The sequence below is a fragment of the Zootoca vivipara genome, chromosome 14 (genome assembly GCF_963506605.1).
Source record: "Zootoca vivipara chromosome 14, rZooViv1.1, whole genome shotgun sequence".
Classification (NCBI taxonomy): Eukaryota; Metazoa; Chordata; class Lepidosauria; order Squamata; family Lacertidae; genus Zootoca; species Zootoca vivipara.
Genome location: NC_083289.1, coordinates 16495102 through 16516400, shown reverse-complemented (window position 1 = coordinate 16516400; position 21299 = coordinate 16495102). Strand labels below are relative to the sequence as shown.

The 21299-nt window shown below is 46.3% G+C and overlaps 1 protein-coding gene across 3 annotated transcripts in view; it reads left to right on the top strand.

The window, feature by feature from the left end:
• Positions 1–3347: 3347 nt before the first annotated feature.
• The window catches only part of IL16 (interleukin 16), a 44299-nt gene continuing 26347 nt past the window's right edge, over positions 3348–21299 (top strand). For 2 of the 3 annotated variants that reach the window (XM_060282398.1, XM_035131848.2), the window contains exons 1-8: positions 3349–3476; positions 8334–8730; positions 12626–12762; positions 13559–13691; positions 15990–16098; positions 17797–17942; positions 19654–19764; positions 20668–20782. In XM_060282398.1, coding sequence (XP_060138381.1) covers positions 8422–8730; positions 12626–12762; positions 13559–13691; positions 15990–16098; positions 17797–17942; positions 19654–19764; positions 20668–20782 — 1060 coding nt within the window. In that variant the 5' untranslated portion in view covers positions 3349–3476; positions 8334–8421. Of the gene's footprint in view, positions 3477–8333; positions 8731–12625; positions 12763–13558; positions 13692–15989; positions 16099–17796; positions 17943–19653; positions 19765–20667; positions 20783–21299 lie in introns of all 3 variants that reach the window. The other variant, XM_035131849.2, reaches the window with a different exon arrangement.

Sequence of the window (21299 nt, the reverse complement as noted above, 5' to 3'; positions counted from 1 at the left end):
GTGCAGTTTACCAGAGCTCGGTGATGAACAACAGGGACAGACTTCATGCCCTGCTTGGGAGCTTCCTGGGAGCACCTGACAGGCTGCTATAAGCAGCAGAGGATTACGGCCTAGGCGGACCTTCGGTCTGATCAAGCAAAGCAACCCTTAAAGACATTCTTTCATCCTCTTCTACCACCCACCCACAGATGCTCTCCATCCCTGAATACATACTCACTCAAAAGTTTTGTTAAAGTGTAACATTCCTATCAGGGCCCACACATCTTAGCAAAACAGTCATGGTTTCACAGCAGTTGCCTTTCTGGAGCCTGCTGCTTGTTGATCCCTCCTTTTTACACACTGCAAGTTCTGAATTCACAGTCCTTGCTCGTCGCAAGAAATGCCGCCAAAAGGCCAGGGCATTTCACCTACACACAAACTGAAGCACAGATCCTTCCGAGGAATCTGGCTGGGGGCGGCTAGGAGGCAAATTGTCAGGCGAGCTCTTTCGGTAGCAAGTCACAGCTGTCAACATTTCCTTTCCTATAAACCCTTTTGCTGTGCAAACTGCAGCTTAACAAATACATCTCCTCCATTAGCGGCGGGTCTGTTCAGCATCTTAGGAACATTCTATGTACAGCAGAACCTCGGCTTATGTTACCCTCGGGTAACGTAAACTTCGGGTTGCAAAAGCAGCAAACCTGGAAGTATTTTCCCGGGTTTTGCCGCTCACGCATGCACAGAAACGCTCTATCTCACCATGCACATGCGCAGAACAGGCACCTCTGGTTGCGGAAACCTCAGGATCCGACTGGAGCTCCGGAACGGATCCCATCCGCAACCAAAGGTACAACTGTATAGAGGCGTAATCCTATAGCTCAGCAGCAAAGCGGTTGATTTCTGCATAAGAAGTCCTAGTTTCAATCCTTACCATTTCTGACAAAAGGTGCTGGGGAAACCCAAGCTTGAGACCCTGGATAGCTGCTGCCAGTCAGAGCATGTACTGAGCTGGATGGACAAAAATAGCTTGACTCAATGCAAGGCAGCTTCCTAAGTTGGAGAATGAATTGTTTCACATGTTTAAAAGAATAATAGCTACACACTTGGCAACCATTCGGACTTGTACCATACCCCATAATACTTTTTGCCTTCCTGTTGAGAGTCACATTCCCATGGTGATAATGGGGGAGGAATTCAAGTCAGGTTGCATTTAAAGAACAAATAGGCCCATTCCAAATTGTTGTTGTTGTTGTTTAGTCGTTTAGTCATTTAGTCGTGTCCAACTCTTCGTGACCCCATGGACCAGAGCACGCCAGGCACTCCTGTCTTGCACTGCCTCCCACAGTTTGGTCAGACTCATGTTGGTAGCTTCAAGAACACTATCCAACCATCTCGTCCTCTGCCGTCCCCTTCTCCTTGTGCCCTCCATCTTTCCCAACATCAGGGTCTTTTCCAGGGAGTCTTCTCTTCTCATGAGGTGGCCAAAGTATTGGAGCCTCAGCTTCAGGATCTATCCTTCCAGTGAACACTCAGGGCTGATTTCCTTCAGAATGGATAGGTTTGATCTTCTTGCAGTCCATGGGACTCTCAAGAGTCTCCTCCAGCACCATAATTCAAAAGCACCAATTCTTCAGCGATCAGCCTTCTTTATGGTCCAAAACAATACATGAAGCAAAATACTGCTAGATGAAGTTATAAGGAAGGGGGAACCTATTTGTAATTCTCCAGTGTAGTTCTCCAGCCAAGCAATGCATTCCAAAATGATAAAGTGTGCCTAAAAAGGTATATAATAGTGAAAATAACATACAATGACAGGCTAGGGTTAGAGGGTTAGGCCTTCCAGATATTGCTGTACAACAATTCCCATAATCCCTGCCCATTGACATGCCTACTGGGGCTGATGGGGGCTGTAGTTCAGCAAGATCTGGAGGGTCATACAGTCCTCATGCATGGTCTACACTGGCCATGAATCTCACAGCCCTGATTCAACTGAGACCCCATACCTGCAACTTTTAGTGAAAGGAAAATGCACTGGCAAATCGCCTCCTCAATCTTCCACGTTACGTGTGAACTGGCTCTGAATGACAGGCACCTCAGTTTAACCCTGACCCTCTCAATAGACAATAACAATGTCTGGGCAGTAGGCTGCCATCTTTCCCCCCTTTGAGTTTATCCCTCTTCATGCTAGATAAAATGTGATGAGGGAGAATATGCCCCTCCAGCTCATCATGCAAACTGTGTCCACCCTGATGTGTGGTCCCCTTCAGCCCTGTAGATGTAATGGAAACTATAAGGCCTAGGAACCGAGGAAGCTGTCTCGTACAATGTCAGACCCGTTGACCCATCTTGCTCGGTATTGCGTCTCCAGCTGTTTTTGGACTACAACTCCCACCACTCCTGACCACTGGCCCCATTAGCTAGGGATGATGGGAGTTGTAGTCCAAAAACAGCTGGAGACCCAAGTGGAGACTGACTGGCTGTGGTTCCCTGGGGTTTCAGAAAGGGTTCTCTCCTAGCCTCTCTCCTAGCCCTACTACTACTACTACTACTACTACTACTACTACTACTACTAATACAGTGGTGCCTCGCTTAACGAATGCCCTGCTTAACGAAATTTCCGCTTAACGAAAGGATTTTTCGAGCGGAGCTTGCCTTGCTAGACGAATGCGTTTTACGAAAAATTCGTCTAGCGAATTGCGGTTTCCCATAGGAATGCATTGAAATTCAATTAATGCGTTCCTATGGGCAAAAAAAAAATTCAATGCTTTCCTATGGGATTCGCTAGACGAATTTTTTCGCTATAAGAAAAGACCCGAGGAACGAATTAATTTCGTCTAGCGAGCCACCACTTTAATAATAATTTATTATTTATAACCTGCCCATCTGGCAGGTTATTTATAACCTGCCCAACTTGGCTTCTCACGGCGAGGGAACCGCCAGAAGGCCCTCAGCACTGGACCTCAGTGTCAGGGCAGAGCGATGGAGGTGGAGACGCTGCTTCAGGTATACTGGACCGAGGCCATTTAGGGCTTTAAAGGTCAGCACCCACACTTTGAATTGTGCTCGGAAACGTACTGGGATGGTGGGGATGGAAGCAGGGCACACAGGGCAGAAGTCATGCCAATGAACGACAACCCTTCCTCTATTCCCTGCCTCCATCCTATGAAACTGCAGGCCTTTGTTAGAAGAGTTAACCCTTTATAAGGTAAACCAAAATGGCAAGACCCTTCTTGTGGGGGGTGGGGTGCACTAAGACATCTGGTGGGATGCCCTGGACACACAAAAAAAACCACCGGGTTCATTTATCGTCTTTCTTTCCCCTGCCCCCTTTTTTTTGCGGTTAGGAAACAATAGCTGTGTCCCATAGCCCTGTACAGAATTACTGAAAGAAAGTCATGTGACAGTCGGAGGGTGTGTTTTCAATTATTGCACTTGAAGCTTTCTGCCGGGGCCGCAAAGACAAACAGCCTTCTGAGGGAGTCTGCTGCCGCTTTGTTGTAAGTCCCTTTTAACATTTCATTTCTTAGAATGGTTCTATATGCTTCTCTCCTGCTCCCGCTGCAATAACCCCGGGCTCTGCTAGATGAAGTTATAAGGAAGGGGGAGACCTACCAATGGGATAGCCCAAGACACATCGGATCCTTCCCGTTTTATTTATGGGGAAAGCTCCAAAGAGGAAGAAGAAGAAGAAGAGAGTGCTGAACCTTCTCGGCTTCTCATCAGAGTTGGATGAAAGAAGTTGAACTACGTTGCTCGCGCCAAACGACACAAAAAGCCTCGTGATCTCTACAGCAAGGAAGAAATTTGGCATTTCCTGCCTTTTCATTAAGAGCAATACTCTCCAGTTCGGTTTTGCAATTGCGCCAAATAGTTTTTTATTATATTCGTAAATGCTCTGTTTGCTCATCCCAAATGAAGTGTAAACGGAATGGACGCTGTTCCTTGCAAGCACATTTGTTTATATAAAGAACAAAAAACAAAAAAAGGTTAGGATCATTTAGTACAAAACAGAGGGAGGGAGATTGAAAGCGTGTGTGTGTGTGTGTGTGTGTGTGTGTGTGTGTGTGTGTGTGTAGAAGAGAGACCAGCCAGCCAAGCTGTTAAACATTTGATTTGGATTACAAAAACAACGCAAGGCAACTTTGTATCTGGAGCGCATACAGGAAAATCCTTAAGGAGGAGGGCGTGCTTCATCAGGGCATGTTGGCTACATCGACTTATGACTGCATTGGACTTGGCAGGTGGGCAAGTGTCTACAAAATAATTATCCATACGTTAGTTCACAAAACTTTTTGGGCATTTGTATTATTCTTTTGTGCATGGTTGATCGTGACAGTGAATCTTATTCCTTCACCTAGCAGCTAAAAAATTAGGATGAAAAAAAGTTTCAGATCCACTCAGCCAGATCAGGTAAACCTTCTTTCAGGTAGGAGAGCCACTTAAGCATCATAAATAAGAAGAAAAAGAGGGGGGAAAGAGGACACAATTTTTCATGCGTTACCTTTAAATGTATAGGGGCACATTTAGAAATACTGTAATTTAGATAGAAATACTGTTAGTTAGGAATTTTTCCAGTCTTAAATTCAGTTCTCCACATTTCCACATCAGTTTGCAAATTGCTTTTTAAACAAGTTCTCATGAAAATGCAACAGCATCCTAGTGTGAATTTCTCCCAAGAGACCTTTGTTTTGTATGCAATTTGGCAAAATATATACAGTTTGGCAATGCATTTCATTTATGCAATGCACTTTTGTATGTCATTTTCACCAATGCATGCATTTCTATGCACACTGTATCCAAATATGTGCATTTTTGTACACATGACTTGGCTGGAGACCTGAATTGCAAAATTCAGAAAAGTGTGGATTTTCAAAGATGGCTGTATTTGGTTCATGCAATATTCTGGAAAGGGCTAATGAGGGTAAGTTTGCCTTTAAATGCAAACTGAATTGAAGTTCCCCACTATCCCCAAATATAGTACATGTCACCACAGTGAGAAAGACTATGTCCTGGGCATTTGCTCTGGTTGCTATCCTGGGGCTAACTGGGGATACGCAATTCTATTGCTCCCACTGCTCTCGTTTCTTTATCTTTAAACCAGACTTGGGTTAGACCAGGCATCCCCAAACTGCGGCCCTCCAGATGTTTTGGCCTACAACTCCCATGATCCCTAGCTAAGAGGACCAGTGGTCAGGGATGGTGGGAATTGTAGTCCAGAACATCTGGAGGGCCGAAGTTTGGGCATGCCTGGGTTAGACAGCCCTTCAAATGGTAACTTGGTCACATGACCACCTTAGTTTTAAACTGAGCACACACACACACACATGTGGATATGTAGGCAGGTGTATTATGTTGAACTCTGGGTCAAGGTAAACAATGCTCATGGGTCAAAATTTAAAGCACTTCGGTCTACCATAAAAACACTTATTCAGCTTTGGCCTAGGAAATCCATCTTATCTATCCCCCCTTTCGCTCTTTTGATCCCTGCTTGTGCCGCTTTGACCTGCACCTTATTAATCCTTTCCCCGAATGCATTCCTTCCAGGAAAGTGAACATTTATCAGAAGGTGGTCTCAAATTCCTTTCTTCTCTTATTGAGATTTTCTCCTTCCAAGGCGATAGATCATGCTTAAGGGAAGCAGCTGGGCTGGTTTCAACGCCGGGCTGGTTTCTGCTGTAATTGCTTCTGTTGTGGTTGCTGTTGTGGCTCTGATTTATGACAGGGTTAGTCCATTTCCATGTACAGCATGAACCCTTTTAGCCAAGGATGAGCAGGTCCTTGATTACCTGGGGTTCACAGATGAGGCAAAGAGGGGCTAGACACTGCGCCACAAATTTGGTTCTCCTCTGTTATCTTTCTCAAGAAAAAGAAAGAAAGAAACAAGCAAAGCCCAGGAGGGAAAACCCCCAATAGCCAAATCTGTGGGTGCATGCTTCAATTCTCTTAGAGCACATAAAATCCTCAGAAGATGGTATTGGCACCATAATTTCGTTCCAACAGTCCTTTGGCTACTAACTGGCTGTTGTGGCAGGTCTTCCGAGGGTGGGTGTTGTAGTGTGTGGGTGCTTTTAAATGGTTTTGAGTGTCTTCAGTGTTACTGGAAATGACATTCATAAATGTGTATATTATGAGAAATGCACACTAAAATGCTGATGAGTTTTCACAAAGAATTCTAAGATTGGGAAAATGAGATTCTCAGAGATACAGAAATGGAAAGATTCATCCATTCCTGGTAAGGATAGTCAGTGTCAGTTTCATGAGCATTCATTCATAAATTTGGTTTCGTTTTCACATCATTTTGGGCCTGCATTTTTGGTACACATTTTAATTTGAAATATTTATCCTGAAATATGTAGTTTGCTGAGCCAAAAACTATATTCTAGAATTTGGAGCAACACAAAAGTGAAAGGAAACTGCCTTCTGGGGAAACTAATTCTTGGTTGGTCTACTTACAAAACCCCAGACTTAACAAAATCCTCAAAAGCATCTGTACGATGCATATTTTTGGCTTTTAGTTTAAACATGTTTCCTTTGCATAATTTAATTCCACAAGGCGTAAATGTATACGTTATTCAATGAGATCTTTTTTAAAAAAAGCACTTCCCTTAAGATGTTAGAAGAGGAAATCATCTTTGTAGAGATAGGTTACTACAATAGTTAACTACGTGTCAATATAGATAACTTAGCTGCCAAGTATCCCGTTTTTCATGGGAAACCCCCGGATTTTAATCTGTTTCCCGCTGTTCTCCCAAATGGAGAAAAATCCTGGAAATCCCCCGGATTTCCTACCTGCCAGGGAGCCTCCATTTTGGGTGCTGCTCTTCCCATGTGTGGGCACCAGAAATAGGGCAGAGCGGCACTGGAAGTCGCTTCTACGCATGCTGCTCTGCCCGATTTCCGGTGCCCACACATGGGAAGAGCGGCCCCGGAAGTTGCTTCTACGCAACTTCCGGAGCCGTGCCGTTGCTGATCCTGCATTTTTCAGCGGGAGACTTGGCAGGTATGATAGATAACAGCTAGTGTGCCATGAGAAATAAAATTTAAATCAAACTATTACAAACTATACACAAGTGGAAGCTGCCCAGTAGCTCTTTTTGAAACTCCATGCTCTCCTCTTGCTTCTTTTCAATCAGCCTCCACTGGGGATGGCCAGTTCTGCCTCATATGAGTTTGATGCGATGGACCTACCCCATTATTCCTAATAGAGACACACAGACCTAACTTAAGAAGAGTTCACCCCCTGCTTTTCTGCCCGAGTTACCCTTTTTCACCTGAAACAGTGGCTCATACAGAACACAACGGGGCAGACTTCTCTGAAGGTAGGCAATTCCTACTCTCAAAACACTCTTAAAAAGGGGGGAAGTGAAACCAGGTAGCTGATTATAGCAAGCATCCTGGTCTTTGTGGAGCCACCAGCAGTGGTATAGCATGGATTGCCAGTGCCCGGGGCAGCAAGGCAAGTATTGCACCCTCTAAATATTGCACTGCTAGCCAGAGTGGACAGCCATGGGCTAGATGGGCAAAAACAGCCTGAGCAGGGATCAATCAATTTCCTAAGCATGCCCAAATTCCCTGATGAGGAAAGGCTACAACATGGCAGGGGGTGGGGAGCAGTTTGGAGAAAAGGCAAGTAAGACGGCATTACTGGGGTGGTTGGGAAAAGAGACTCTGTGTGCAGTTCCATTCCTCTCCATAGGCAGCTGAAAATCAGAACGGGGCTACAATCACAGCCAATCCTAGACTTCTGCACATCAATGCATTTATTTGGATACGGTTTCTTGACTCCCTCTGTCCCCATCTGGCCAGCTGCCAGCCCTGAGCTTCCTTTCCTTAAGCAGCTACAGGTGGCTTCAGGCTGGACAGAAAATCAAGCTACTTTCCTTCCCCAAAGGTAAAAAAGATACAGGGATCCCCTATCCGGCGTACCTGTATGACAGATGTTTGGAAACATGTGCTTGCCACATGCCCACTTTCATTTTTAGGTGTATTTTTGAGGAGGAAGGGACACAGGAGGATTGCCAAAACTGAAGAGGACCGATGCAAAATATTTGTTTTGAGTCTTCCATGGTGTTTAGAGACAGAAATAGAAAGAATATAAAGCCAAGAGATGAAGGCGGTGAAGGGGGGGGGGGTGAGGGGAGACATGCCTAGCACTTCTCTGAAAAATACAGAATTAGCAAGTCATGAGGCATCACATCACGTTGCTGTGCCTGAACTGAAGGCCTGTGTCTTAAAAAAAATAAAAATATCACAAATTTGAAACGGTGCGTTATTTTGGGGTGGGGTGGAGAAGAAGAGATGAAACAGCAATATCTTCAACTCAGCTTTCTCCTCTCTGTATCTCTCTCCTCCAGCAGGATATTCAGCTGCAATAATTGGGACAAGCCCCTGTAATAGCCATGGCAAATTGATGGGAAGCAGCGGATTACTGGGTGGGCGAAGATGGAGCGACAGAACAGCACAAAGAGTCGGAAGTCGAAAACCCTGCGCTCCATTTCACGCTCCCTCATCCTCTGCAATGGCAAGAACAGCGACGACGGATCGAGCCCAGAGGAGAAGTACCCCAATCCCTTCGAAACGCAGGCCAACTGGGGTCAAGAGGAAAGCGACTACTGCCCTCGGCTTCAATTAACATGTGCATCGTCAAGCGAGGACAGTCCTCCTGATCCTTTTATGATCACCAGCATGATGCAGCTGAGGGCTGCGGCCAGCGATGGCTGCAAGAATATGAAGAGAAAGTTCTTCATCAAGGTAGGAGGAGGGTCACACCTGACCACTGGATGTTTGGTGTTCCCTAAGATCTGGGTAAGAGGTCCCCCCCCCGCGCCTTTCCCTGGTTGAATATGGGTTTTCTCCTGATCAGATGTTCGGGAGACAAACCCCGGAACCGTGTCCCTTTCCCAAGGCAGCATGAATTTCCGTGCCAAGGGTATTACCCCCCCCCCTACTGTGTGGCTTGCTCATCCAATGTGCTCTGCAACGCAGGAGGCTCACCCTACCAGGAATACAGAGAGAGCATTGCTATGATACAAAGCTGTCATTACAGCACACACAGCAGGGGTAAGCTGGGGTCTTAAAAGGCACCTCTCATCAGCAAAATGTGGCTTAAAAGCTGTTAGTTGGAGGGAAATGCTAGGAGACAGGTCTTGTGTTGCAAATGTTACGGGTGCCTCTTAGGGCTGGTGCCCCAGGCCATAGGCTGGAGAGACAGGCAATGATATGAGAAAAGTATCATTGCTCATATCTGTTTCTCTTGCCTACTGTCATCCACTGGCAAAGGGGCTTTGCGGGATTTTGAAGCAGTGCGAAAGCCTCCACGGCTTGGAGTAGAGTGGATACAGGAATAACTGCATAGTTAGGGATAGCTCAGTCTGTAGAACATGAGACTCTTAATCTCAGGGTTGTGGGTTTGAGACCCACGTCGGGAAAAAGATTCCTGTATCGCAGGGGGTCGGACTAGAATCTAGATGATCCTTGTGATCCTTTCCAACTACAAAATTCTATGATACTAGTACACAACAGCTGACATGCAATATTGCCTAGAATTTAAAACACGTATGAGATTTCATACTTTAAATATTGTCATGTTAATGTTGCATAAAGAAATGTCCATAAGCTAGCGCCTAGATTTCAAAACCAGTACACACCACCCCCACCAAGATAGGTAAAAAGGTAAAGGGACCCCTGACCATTAGGTCCAGTCGTGACCGACTCTGGGGTTGCGGTGCTCATCTCGCGTTATTGGCCGAGGGAGCTGGCGTACAGCTTCCAGGTCATGTGGCCAGCATGACAAAGCCGCTTCTGGCGAACCAGAGCAGCACACGGAAATGCTGTTTACCTTCCCACTGTAGCGGTCCCTATTTATCTACTTGCACTTTGACATGCTTTCGAAATGCTAGGTTGGCAGGAGCTGGGACTGAGCACGGGAGCTCACCCCGTTGTGGGGATTCGAAGATACCAAGATACAACACCAAGATACAACAGCATAAAAGCGAGCTGTAGAACTCGGGATGGGTGATTCTGTCAATTACAGTTTCACTGAAGTACAGATTGGCACAATTCCACATCAGTTAGTGGGTGGCGATTTTTTGTAAGGTCTTCATTAAAATTAGACAGCGTTTTAGTGTGCATCTTTCCTTCTATATGCATCTCTGCAAAACCAAATTGCCTAAGATCATGCATATTGTTCGTTATATTCACAAACTTATGCATCTTTAAGCTCTCCCTTAATATATGTAATCTTATACGCATTTTTTTTGGTTGGAGAACTGTATTTTTCCTGTAAACCGCTTTGAGGTATATTTTGAGAAGTGGGATATAAACTTTTTAAATATATAAAAATAACTATAAGTGCATCACAAAATATGGAGCAATGCAAATCTTGAAGAATAACTGCATTTCAGTTTACATATTGTTTTGGCAAGTGCAAATAAGGCAGGTTTGCATTAAAATGCAAGCCATTTCAAAATTCTCTGCCCTCCTTAGGCAGAAGTAACAAATAAAAGACTGTGGGCTTTACATTTTCAAGCAAGCAGCAGGGACCAAAAATATCTACCCGTCTGCAAAAAGGGTGAAAGAAAACAATACCCTTCAGGTCCAATTCATGTTAGCAGAACCATTCAACAAGATGATAGACAGGCAGAGATAATGGCATCTAACATCACATCTTTGCAGTACAACACCCTGTAAAAATGTTTTGATAAGAGGTGATATAGGAATGACTATGGAGGAATAACAGTTGTTGTGTAATGCTATTTAGTGTTTGATGCTGGGAAGCTTGTGAGAATTCATACCTTTGAAATATGACTTGTCCATAAAAGAAATAATAGAATTGTCAAGTTGGAAGGGTCCCCGAGGATCATCTAGTCCAACCCCCTGCAAAGCAGCTGTCTCATACAGGGATCAAACCTACAACCTTGGCAATATCAGCATCACTCTGTAAGCAACTAAGCTGATCCATTTAACACTGCAGATTTTTATTTTTATTGAAAGAAAAACACCAATACTGTAAAGCCATCACCACAAAACAGGGCAGATAGGCAGAAAGAAAGAAACTGCAGGTTTTTTTAAAAAAAGGAACAGTAATGTGTGAAAACTTTATTAGATCGGAGGCTGAAATTCTTCTACATGTCAGCAACAATGTTTTTAGAACAAGGCTGGGCTCCTTCAGGGAATTTCCTGGGCCTAACTACCAACAGAAAAGGAACTAAAACTAAACTAACTGCTTTGCTGCCAAAGGGCACGTCAAAAATACTGAAATGTGCAGTTAAGTAACATCCCTAAAGGCACACAAGGAATGTATGTCACAATACCGCAAAAGCCATCTTAGCTTTTTCTCCAAATCAAGTAGACCTCGTTAGAGTGACAAAGTACTAATAAAAGAGCTCAACTTTATCAAGGATCACAGCCGAAAACACCCCACACTATCTGCATACCTTCCAAGTGTCCCAGTTTTCCCGGAACAGCCTCAGAATTACAGAAGTCATCCAAGTTATTGACTTGATCCCAGAATGACCACTCCTCACATCAAATGGGGGGGCGACTTTTGCGTGGTCGCACGCAGCCCCCTGATCCCAGAGGGCGACTCCCTGGTAGTTCGGGGCTGGCACCCCCTTCCCAGGTAGGATGCCAGGGGTCTCCGCCTACCCAAGTCTAGCGTCCAATCCTGCCTGGGGAGGTGTTGCCAGGGGATGGCCAGGTAAGGGGAGGGACTGTCCGGCTCACACAAGAGAATTTGAATCTTACCTCCAAGCACCAGTTGGTTCCAGAGCTTCTCCCACCCTCCACACCCTCATTCATGTTCTTTTGCAGGTTAACCTTTTCTCTACAGGTTCACAGGCGCTGCTACGTCAAGGCCGCTGTTGAAGGGCTGGAAAGGAATTTTCCTGCATTGGCAGGTTTTGCCTTTCCCGTAGCAATACGTCACAACTTTGGCGGTGTCAGGCTTTGGCGATTTTCCTAGAGGGAGGGGCGTGAGGCGGAGACTTCACCCCCTTGCGGCAACAAGATCGGGGTATTGGGGGAAGCCTTCACCATACCAATAGGCCTCATCACTTCCCCCTTCCAGCGGCGGCGAACAGGGGGCGGGCTCTCTCTGCTTGAACATATGTTCTCCAGAGCCAGCCCCAACCCCCATACATGTGGATAATCCTGAAGCCTCCCAGAGCTGGGGACTGGGAAGGATAACGGCCAATGCCTGAGCCAAGGTCTCCCTACATCTGAATCTTAATAAAGTTGTGGCCAATTTGAATCCCTTGGCACATTGTCTTGCGTCTTTATTCCGCTCAGGGGGTCACCTGGGGGTTTGGGGGAACTCCGCCTGTCCACGCAATAGGAACATCCTAAACAGACATATGGGACATTGCATGGACAGGCGGAGTCCCCCAAACCCCAGGCGACCCCTGAGTGGAATAACGACACATTTGATGCATGGAGCGGTCATTTTCTTCAGGGAAATGTTGGATGGGATGTTATCTGCTAAGATGCAGATTCAAAGTACATAAAGACTGCATGGGATAGAGAATGTCTTCTGATTTGTATGAATACATCAGCACATCTATTTTTTAGGCTATCCAAATGTTATAGCTGGGCTCATGAGAAGCATCAGTTCTTACCTTAAATACAGTTCCAAATTTTTCCAAACCAGGACAGCTGCATTTGGAAGCTCTGCATAGCCACGGGGACCGATGGGCTGGGAATTCAAGTCTCCAGGACTCCCAACTGCTCTGCTTTTGGAAAAGAATTCACAGTCAGCCATGTGATTGACGGAGGAGCTGCCCAGAGGTACCTCACATGTTCACTTAAAGATGATGAATATGAATGTATTTGGTTACTCATATTTCTAATTTACCTCTTCTACAAAGGCTCAAAACAGGCGATGGGCATTAGCATAATAATAACACAACCCACAATTCTGGACTGAATAACTAAATTCTATTATTGGAATTAATTATGCATGCATGTATCTATTTGCACGATTCATCACAGTGCACAGGCTGTGTGGGTTTGCAAACAGTGATACTGAGCAATTAGAACATTGGTGAACATTGCATGACATCACAGCAGCTCACCCAGAGCAGTATTTTAATAACTCAACACATTATGTGCTCTCCCTTACAGGTTGTGTTGTTATGCCCCATTCCAGCATCACCTGGTTGGGGTGGAGGGTGAGGGGCAATTTTTGGTAAGGGGCAAATGAACCTCCTCTGTGCAGTCTCCAAATTTCTAAGTTACCTGAGCTTCAGGGAAAGAAGCAGCCCCAGGGAAGTGATTCCAGTTCCAAATAAATACAGTGGTACCTTGGTTCTTGAACGGCTTACTTTTCGAACAAATCGGCTCCCGAATGCCACAAGCCTGGAAGAGAGTGTTTCAGTTTGCGAACTTTTTTTCGAAAGCCGACCATCCGACGCGACTTCTGCTTGAGTGCAGGAAGCTCCTGCAGCCAATCAGAAGCTGCGCCTTGTTTTTTGAACAGTTTCAGGAGTTGGGCGGACTCCCGGAACGGATTAAGTTCAAGAACCAAGGTGCCACTGTATTTTCTAACGTCAATGACAGTGTGTATCTGATGCTGTTTTTAAAGGGATGGCCGTCTAAGCCCTGGCGACGAACTTCTCACTGTCAACGGACAATCTCTTAAGGAGCTCTCCAGCAAAGAAGCGGAATCGCTCATCCGGTCGGCAAAAGGCCTGGTAAACTTAGTCATTGCTAACAAGGTAAGTGGGAGTATGGAGAGACCTCCTGGTAGGTCTGCAGGTGTGTGTGTGTGGGGGGGGGAGACTTTGGCAAGATGCCCTGCATGACTCCTCCTTCCTCTTTTCTTTTTTTGTCTGTGCCCACTTGCTCCTTCAGCCAAAGGGGAGGCAAATAGCACTTGTTCCTTCTTCTTTTTTCCAGAGGGGGAAGAGCAGGCCAGTGCCTAGCAATAGCCGTAGGAGCACAGAGCACCAGGGAAAGAAATCTCTATTGATTACTGGTGTGGGTCCATTTTCTAAGAAGAGACCCTGATACGTCCTCCTGGAAGGACTCTGATGGCATGAACATAAAGCCACACATTCTCATAGCTAATAATTTCAAGGTTGCCAGGAACAGTATCTTTCAGCCTTCAAAGGTCTGGGTGTAAACCAGAATGGTTTCTTTAAAAAAACAAAAAAAAACCCACAATCCTCCTGGAAGTCAGTTATGGGGGAGACAGACACACTTCACCAGCTAGGCCATTCTCCGAAGATAGGAGCCACCACTTACAAGGCCCTGTTGCAAGTCTCTTCCAACTGGCAGTGGCATCACAGGGGGGGGGGCAGTGCGCCCCGGGTGCGATGTCTGGGGGTGTGTGTGAAAAGAAGGCACCCTGCGGGGTACTCGCCCTGCTGCCTTGTGCGTGGCGACATGAGCAGCCATCACGCCGCCACAGCCGCATGTGGAGGATCCATGTGGAGCAGAGGTTTCCACCACCATCTGTATGGCGTTTGAGCGGTGCCGGCAGCAAACCGCTACGTACAACGTACGTGCGGTGTCGCATGCATGCACTGTACGTAGTGACGCCGCACATGCACTGTACATAGCAGTTTGCCGCCGGCACCGCCCGAGTGCCGTACACACGGCGGTGGGATCCCTCTGCCGCCACTGCCGCCACAAGCAGAGGATTCCGCCACTATCCGTACGCTGCTCGGGCAACAGGAAGTCACTATCTCAGCAAGCCGGACACCTCAGCAGAAAGAGCTTCTGTAAATGTAAGAGGAAATTCATCAGACGGCATCATCAGCCACAAGGCAGAGCTATGCGTAGCAGGGAACTACTGGGCAGCACCATGGACAGGACCCAAGTTGGTTGGTATTAGGGAAGTTGCACACACATTCAACCCCCCACCCCCACCCCCCCGCAGGCACCTATGCCTTTAATACCTGCATGGCAGGCAGAAATTAAAGAGGTGCACTTTTCCTCTCCATGGCATGGCCACACTGGGAAAAATTGACTCCTCTTGAATTGCTGCCTGTCCCAGAGCTCTTAATGGCACAGCTGCCACACACACAAAAAGTAACCATCGAGAACACTGCAGGAAGGAAAGGTGATTATCAGTTCAGTTGGTGAGACCATGGTGCTGATAACGCCAAGGTTGCAAGTTCGATCCCCACATGGGACAGCTCTGTATTCCTGCATTGTTGAGGGTTGGACTAGATGATCCTCAGGGTCCCTTCCGACTCTACAATTCTACGATTCCATGCTTTTCTATGTTAATGCCATTCCCCCAAAGTGTTGTATGGGGAAGATACCCAGCCACGGCGTTTGAGTAACTTAACAAAAGCGCCATCTGCTGTGGGAGAAAAGGAAGTCGCCACTCAACAAGAAATCTTGATGGCAAGTTGCGATGGGATTTTCTGAAAATCCAGATGTTGAAAACAGGCCCAAGTCCTCCCAAGGGCATTCTTGGCGGGGGGTGGGATACATGGCTGCCCTAACAGCAATGTCTATCAATGTGCGGTTTGTGGAATCCAGGCAGATATTCAACAGGGGCAGAACCAGGTGCTATGAGAAGGGCTGTGTAGCTCAGCGGTAGAGTTGCTGGCATCTCCAGGTAGGGATGGTTAAGTGCCCTGCCTGAATCCCCGGAGACCCACTGCCAGTCAGTGTACATAATGCTTGGCTATATAGACTTAATGGTATAAGGCAGCTTCCTACCTTCCTATGTTCATATTGAAAAGAGCCAACCTTCTCCCATTTCCAGCCTGCCACATAGCTATTAAAACTAAGCTTTCTCTGAGCTGTTAGTCAAAGATTCTTTAACCCTAATTAGAAATTATTTAACATGCAGGGGACTCATCATACAAGTCTGCTAAAGTTTTCAAGAATCTCTTTCATGGGTATGACAAATGGCTCTCCCGTTTTGGCGAGGGGTATTATTGGTGTTCCACGCCAAGACAGGAGAGCGCTCCAGCGTATTCAGGCAAGCTCAGAGTAAACATTGCCCCCTTAAAAGATTAAGCTAGTCTTTTTCTCCACAAATCTTCCCATTCCAGGAATCCTCAGTTTGCTCTCGCAAAGAACAGCCTGTTAAACAGGACATACACAATGGCTCCATTCTACAGACAAAAGCAAAATGTCAGAGGACTCGCAGCAATTCAGCCAGTAAGTTCTAGCGGCGATTTATATTTTAACACTTAATGCTGTTATTTCCTCCTCCTCCCCACATCCATTTTCCTTTTGTGTCGTGCCTTCTTAGATTACAAGGTCTTTTTTTTAAAAGTGATTGGCAAACCTCTCTGGGAGCAGTCTTTAGCTGAAGATCAGCATTTTTAAATCTATCTGAATTTGAATAACTATATAGCACTTTAGGATATCGAAAGCAATCCCCGTATGTTATCTTGGTAATCCTGGCAAACAACGCTGTAAGGCAGGGCAGAATCATTGTTGCCTTGTTGAACTGGGTGGTTGTTTTTAAAACTGCATATGTACATCGGCTGGAGATGTATTTTATGAGGCAACAAGTAACCTGAAAAATAATAACAGTAATAATAATACTAATAATAATAGACATTGCCATGGTGATATTGCAAATGGGTGTGTGAGGAGGAAGGACGGAGGCTGAAGATGCCCCATGGTGGGCAAGGCCAAAGTCCATAGTGGGTGAAGCAATTAAGGGAAATTTTAACTTTGTACAGTAGGCTAGCTTTACACACAAACCTCTACAGGTGCCAGGCTGTAAAATAAACACACACATAAATGCATACACACATTTGAAATGATAATAATAACATACAAAATCATATATAGTAGAAAAAAGGATAAAATAATGAAATAATAACCATATATCTTAAAAATTAAATTCATACATTCACTTCAAATCCAACTTAAATTATAATACTCGTAACCCTAAATAAATTATGAGTAAAAACAAAACATAAAAGAGAAAAAAAGAAAGAAAAAGAAAAAGAATCATACTTTCCATCTATACTCCCCTTTACTTATATCTCTTTATCTCCTCCTCCCCTATTTGACTTCCACTTATCTCTCTCTCGGGTTCGTCAAGTGCTATATTACAATACTGCTTCCCCATATTTCTGCTAATATATAACCTAGGATAACCTATATATACAAATTCATCCTCCATCCATTCCAATGCCGTGTAGGCTGGGGCAGCCTCTGCTGGGCCGCACTGGTCCCCACGGTGCCAGGAGATGCTGTGGAGGCCGTCACAGCCTGGAACGAGGCCTAGCATAAGGCTGCACCCACTGGTGGAGGAAGAGGAGCATTGGGGGAATGCACTGCCCTTGGCAGCGCGATCCCGGTGGGGTGCCATCGCGGCTGTCCCCCCACCCGCGCTGGGCGGCACGCCCCCACAGGCAGCATGCCGCACCCCCAAGACGCGTGCCACACTCCCAGGATGCACACTAGCCCCACCCCACCTGCTCTTCGCCCCCCCTGGAGCCGGAGCATGAAGCTCCACCACTGGCTGCACCTGCCAGCTTGGTGTCGGGAGTAGCTGGTGCACAGGCCAGTGTGACTTTGCAGCAGGCCATGCTGGTCCCCGCAGCATCTTCCAACACCGTGCAGGCCTTCTATTGATGCTGTGCCGTGCTCAGCCTGGCGGTTCGGCCAGCCCCCTCAATATTCGGGGGGCTGAGCCCCCCGCTAAGGAATATTGAGGGGGCTGCGACACCTCCGCCCCCTAGAGATGCACACCTCTCCATCCTCCATATCTGCCTTGAAAATGTCGATTTGGAAATGCTTGCATTGCTGCAGTTTCTCTCTTATCTTCTGGCCCTTGTGATGCACCCCTGATTGTTTCCTACCCTTCTCCCTTCTCTTGTGTGTTATTGTTAACAGGTGTCAGTCCATACTGGATAGGGGAAATTGACAGCCCCATGGCAAAGAAATCAGCCTCCCGATACAGACAGTCCCATTCCCTTTACAGCAACAGGAAGTCTCTCTCTCAGCAGCTGGACACCTCAGCAGGAAGAGCCTCTGTAAACGTAAGAGGAAATCCATCAGATGGCCGCAGCAACAAGGCAGAGCTATGTTTAGCAGGGAACAGCTGGTGTACAGCTTTATGGCTACCAATTTCCCTCCTGTCAAGGGAACAGTCACCTATTTTCCATCACAGCTCCAAGAGCTTAGGGCTGTTGTTGCCAAACTGTGTGTGCCAGGGCATTATTTTATTAGCTAATAAAAGGGATGCGGGTGGCGCTGTGGCCTAAACTACTGAGTCTCTTGGGCTTGCTGATCAGAAGGTCGGTGACTCGAATCCCTGTGACAGAGTGAGCTCCCATTGCTCTGTCACAGCTCCTGCCAACCTAACAGTTCGAAAGCACACCAGTGCAAGTAGATAAATAGGTACTGCTGTGGCAGGAAGGTAAACGGCGTTTCCGTGCACTCTGGCTTCCGTCACGGTGTCCTGTTGCATCAGAAGCGGTTTCGTCATGCTGGCCACATGACCCGGAAAGCTGTCTGTGGACAAATGCCGGCTCCCTCGGCCTGAAAGGAAGATAAGTGCCACAACCCCATAGTTAACTGGACTTAACAGTCCAGGGGTCCTTTACCTTATTAACTAATTAATGCCTCCAATGAACCCAAAGCTATCCATGCATGGAGGAGGCTGCCCACAGCATCTCTAAGCATCCAGGCATTATCTTCTCAGTCTGGCTGTAACTAGGTAGTAGAACATATGCTTCATGGTGCATAAAGTTTCCAGTTCAAGCCATGCTAGGAAGCCCAAGGAAAGACTCTCTTGGTAGGAGTAGAGGAATTTAATATGGTGGCCTCCAGATGTTCTTAAGTATAACTCCTGTCACCCCCAGCCTGAGTGACTAATTGTCAGTAATGATGGGAGCAGTGCTAGAAACTCAGATATCTAAGCTAGGCGCCAAATGACCCCTTAAACCAGGGTTACAGTTGCCAAAACGGAATGCCCAATTGCCATTTCGGGGCCAGACGGCTCAAAAATCACATTTTTCAATATGCCTTTTTGGCTCCTGAAATTTGTTCTGATTGTGCAGAGTGAGAGCCACTACCGAGAAGGCCCTCTGCCTGGTTCCCTGTAACCTCACTTCTCACAGGGAGGGAACTGCTGGAAGGCCGTCGGAGCTGGACCTTAGTGTTCATACTGTTTCAGAAAGTGTGCATTGAGTAGTAGTTACAGGTAGGTAGCCGTGTTGGTCTGACGTAGTCGAAACAAAAAATAAAAAAAATTCCTTCCAGTAGCACCTTAGAGACCAACTAAGTTTGTCATTGGTTTGTCATTGGTATAAGCTCATACCTATGACAAACTTAGTTGGTCTCTAAGGTGCTACTGGAAGGAATTTTTTTATTTTTTGAATTGAGTAGGTTCACGTTAAAATTCAAACTAAGAAGAAGAGGAGTTTGGATTTGATATCCAGCTTTATCACTACCCCAAGGAGTCTCAAAGGGGCTAACAGTCTCCTTTCCCTTCCTCCCCCACAACAAACACTCTGTGAGGTGAGTGGGGCTGAGAGACTTCAGAGAAGTGTGACTAGCCCAAGGTCACCCAGCAGCTGCATGTGGAGATGCGAACCCGGTCCCCCAGATTACGAGTCCACTGCTCTTAACCACTACACCACACTAGCTCTCTCTAAACCCTATTTGTCTCCTACCCCTAGTCATAACATCCATGGTCTCCTGTCCTTTCAAGTGGCATTGACCTGTTGCTTTTCGTTGAACATGCAGCCCCTTTCCAGGTCTTCGCGGTCGCTGAGTACAGCCCAGCTGATGCACGCGACGTGTGGTCTTCAAGCCTCTGTCATCTCCAATATTGTTTTAATGAAAGGCCAAGGGAAGGTGAGATGTTAATTTTAATTCCTGCTTGGGCAGGAATGGTTTCCAAGAGGCTGCTAAGCAATACTGCTTAGACTTAGGAGGGATATAGGAAGGCATAGTTAACCGGTCTCAAACTCCCATCAGCCCCATTCAGCATGGCCAACACATTGTTCAGTAGGACTGGAATTGTATTCTCAATTATCTCAGAGTAATTACACTGAACTCAGTGGAACTAATGGCATAGCTGTGAAATTGTAGGTTTTATCTATCAGTTTTCATAAGTTCTCTCCCATCTGTATTTTTGAGGGTTGGGTGGGATAGCATTGCCATACGGCAGGCGTGGCCAACTCCCAAGAGACTGTGATCTACTCACAGAGTTAAAAATGATCTACCCCCTTTTTGGGGTTCAGGTCAAATTTGTTGAGCTTTGTTTAGGAAGGAGGAAGGCCCATTTGGGGGGGGGTTCAGGTCAAAGTTGTTTAGTTTTTTCAGGGGGAAGGTAAAATGTTGAGCTATTTTTAGGGGAGCTGCAGTTGTTCAGCTTCTTTGGGGGAGCCAATGATCTACCAGTGATCTACCGTAGACGTCCAGTGATCTACCAGTAGATCATGATCTACCTGTTGGACATGCCTGCCATACGGAATTTCCCAGACATAGCAGGGATTTGGTAAAATCTGGATGTATGGTAACCCATGTCAGAAGTGCAGATTTTTGGTGAATTTCCATAAAAATAGCTGCAAAACTTCAATTTTTGAGCTCAAAAACAACTTTGGGCAAAGCTAAAGAAAGCTCAAGAACTTTGGCCAAAAATAAAATAAAATAATGGCAAGACCTTTGTAATGTGCAGCATTTACATTTAATTGGGAAAGCCTTTTTGAAACAGCTTCATCAACTAAACATGCTCCCCATGCATCCTCCCCTTAGGGCCTTGGTTTCAGCATCGTGGGTGGCAAAGACAGTATTTATGGCCCTATTGGCATATATGTGAAGACTATCTTTCCTGGAGGAGCTGCCGCTGCAGATGGAAGGCTGCAAGAAGGTGGGAGAACTTTGCTTCTGTATATGCAGACTGATCTTTTCTTTTTATAACAAGTGGGTATCTGTGAAATAGAATAAATACATCCTGTTGTGCACTGCATCTTCTTTGCAGTGTGCTTGTTTGTGTGCGTGCACACTCATTTATACTGAGTGGAAACTGAAAAGGCACAATGGTTTGGAATCTTCGTTTGTGACTCCCACCCTTTGTCCAGGTTGCGATGTTGGCCTTGCTATGGACTTCGGTTGGTCGCCGTTGAAGGGCCTGGTAGGACTTTTTCCACTTGGCAAAGTGGCACCGGCCACTTGGTTTTTGCCTACCTTGTAGCAATCGTCACAACTTTATAAGGTTAGGCGGTTAGGCATTGGAAGAGTGTTGTGGGGGGGAGGGGAGGGGCGGCCATCACCTGCCCCTCCGTGATCAAGGGTATTCTGTTAAAGGAATCTGGGGGTGTGGCTCTCGTCCAAAGCCTGGGGAGGGGCTAGGGCCATGCCACGACCCCAGCGGGAACCCAGGGGGT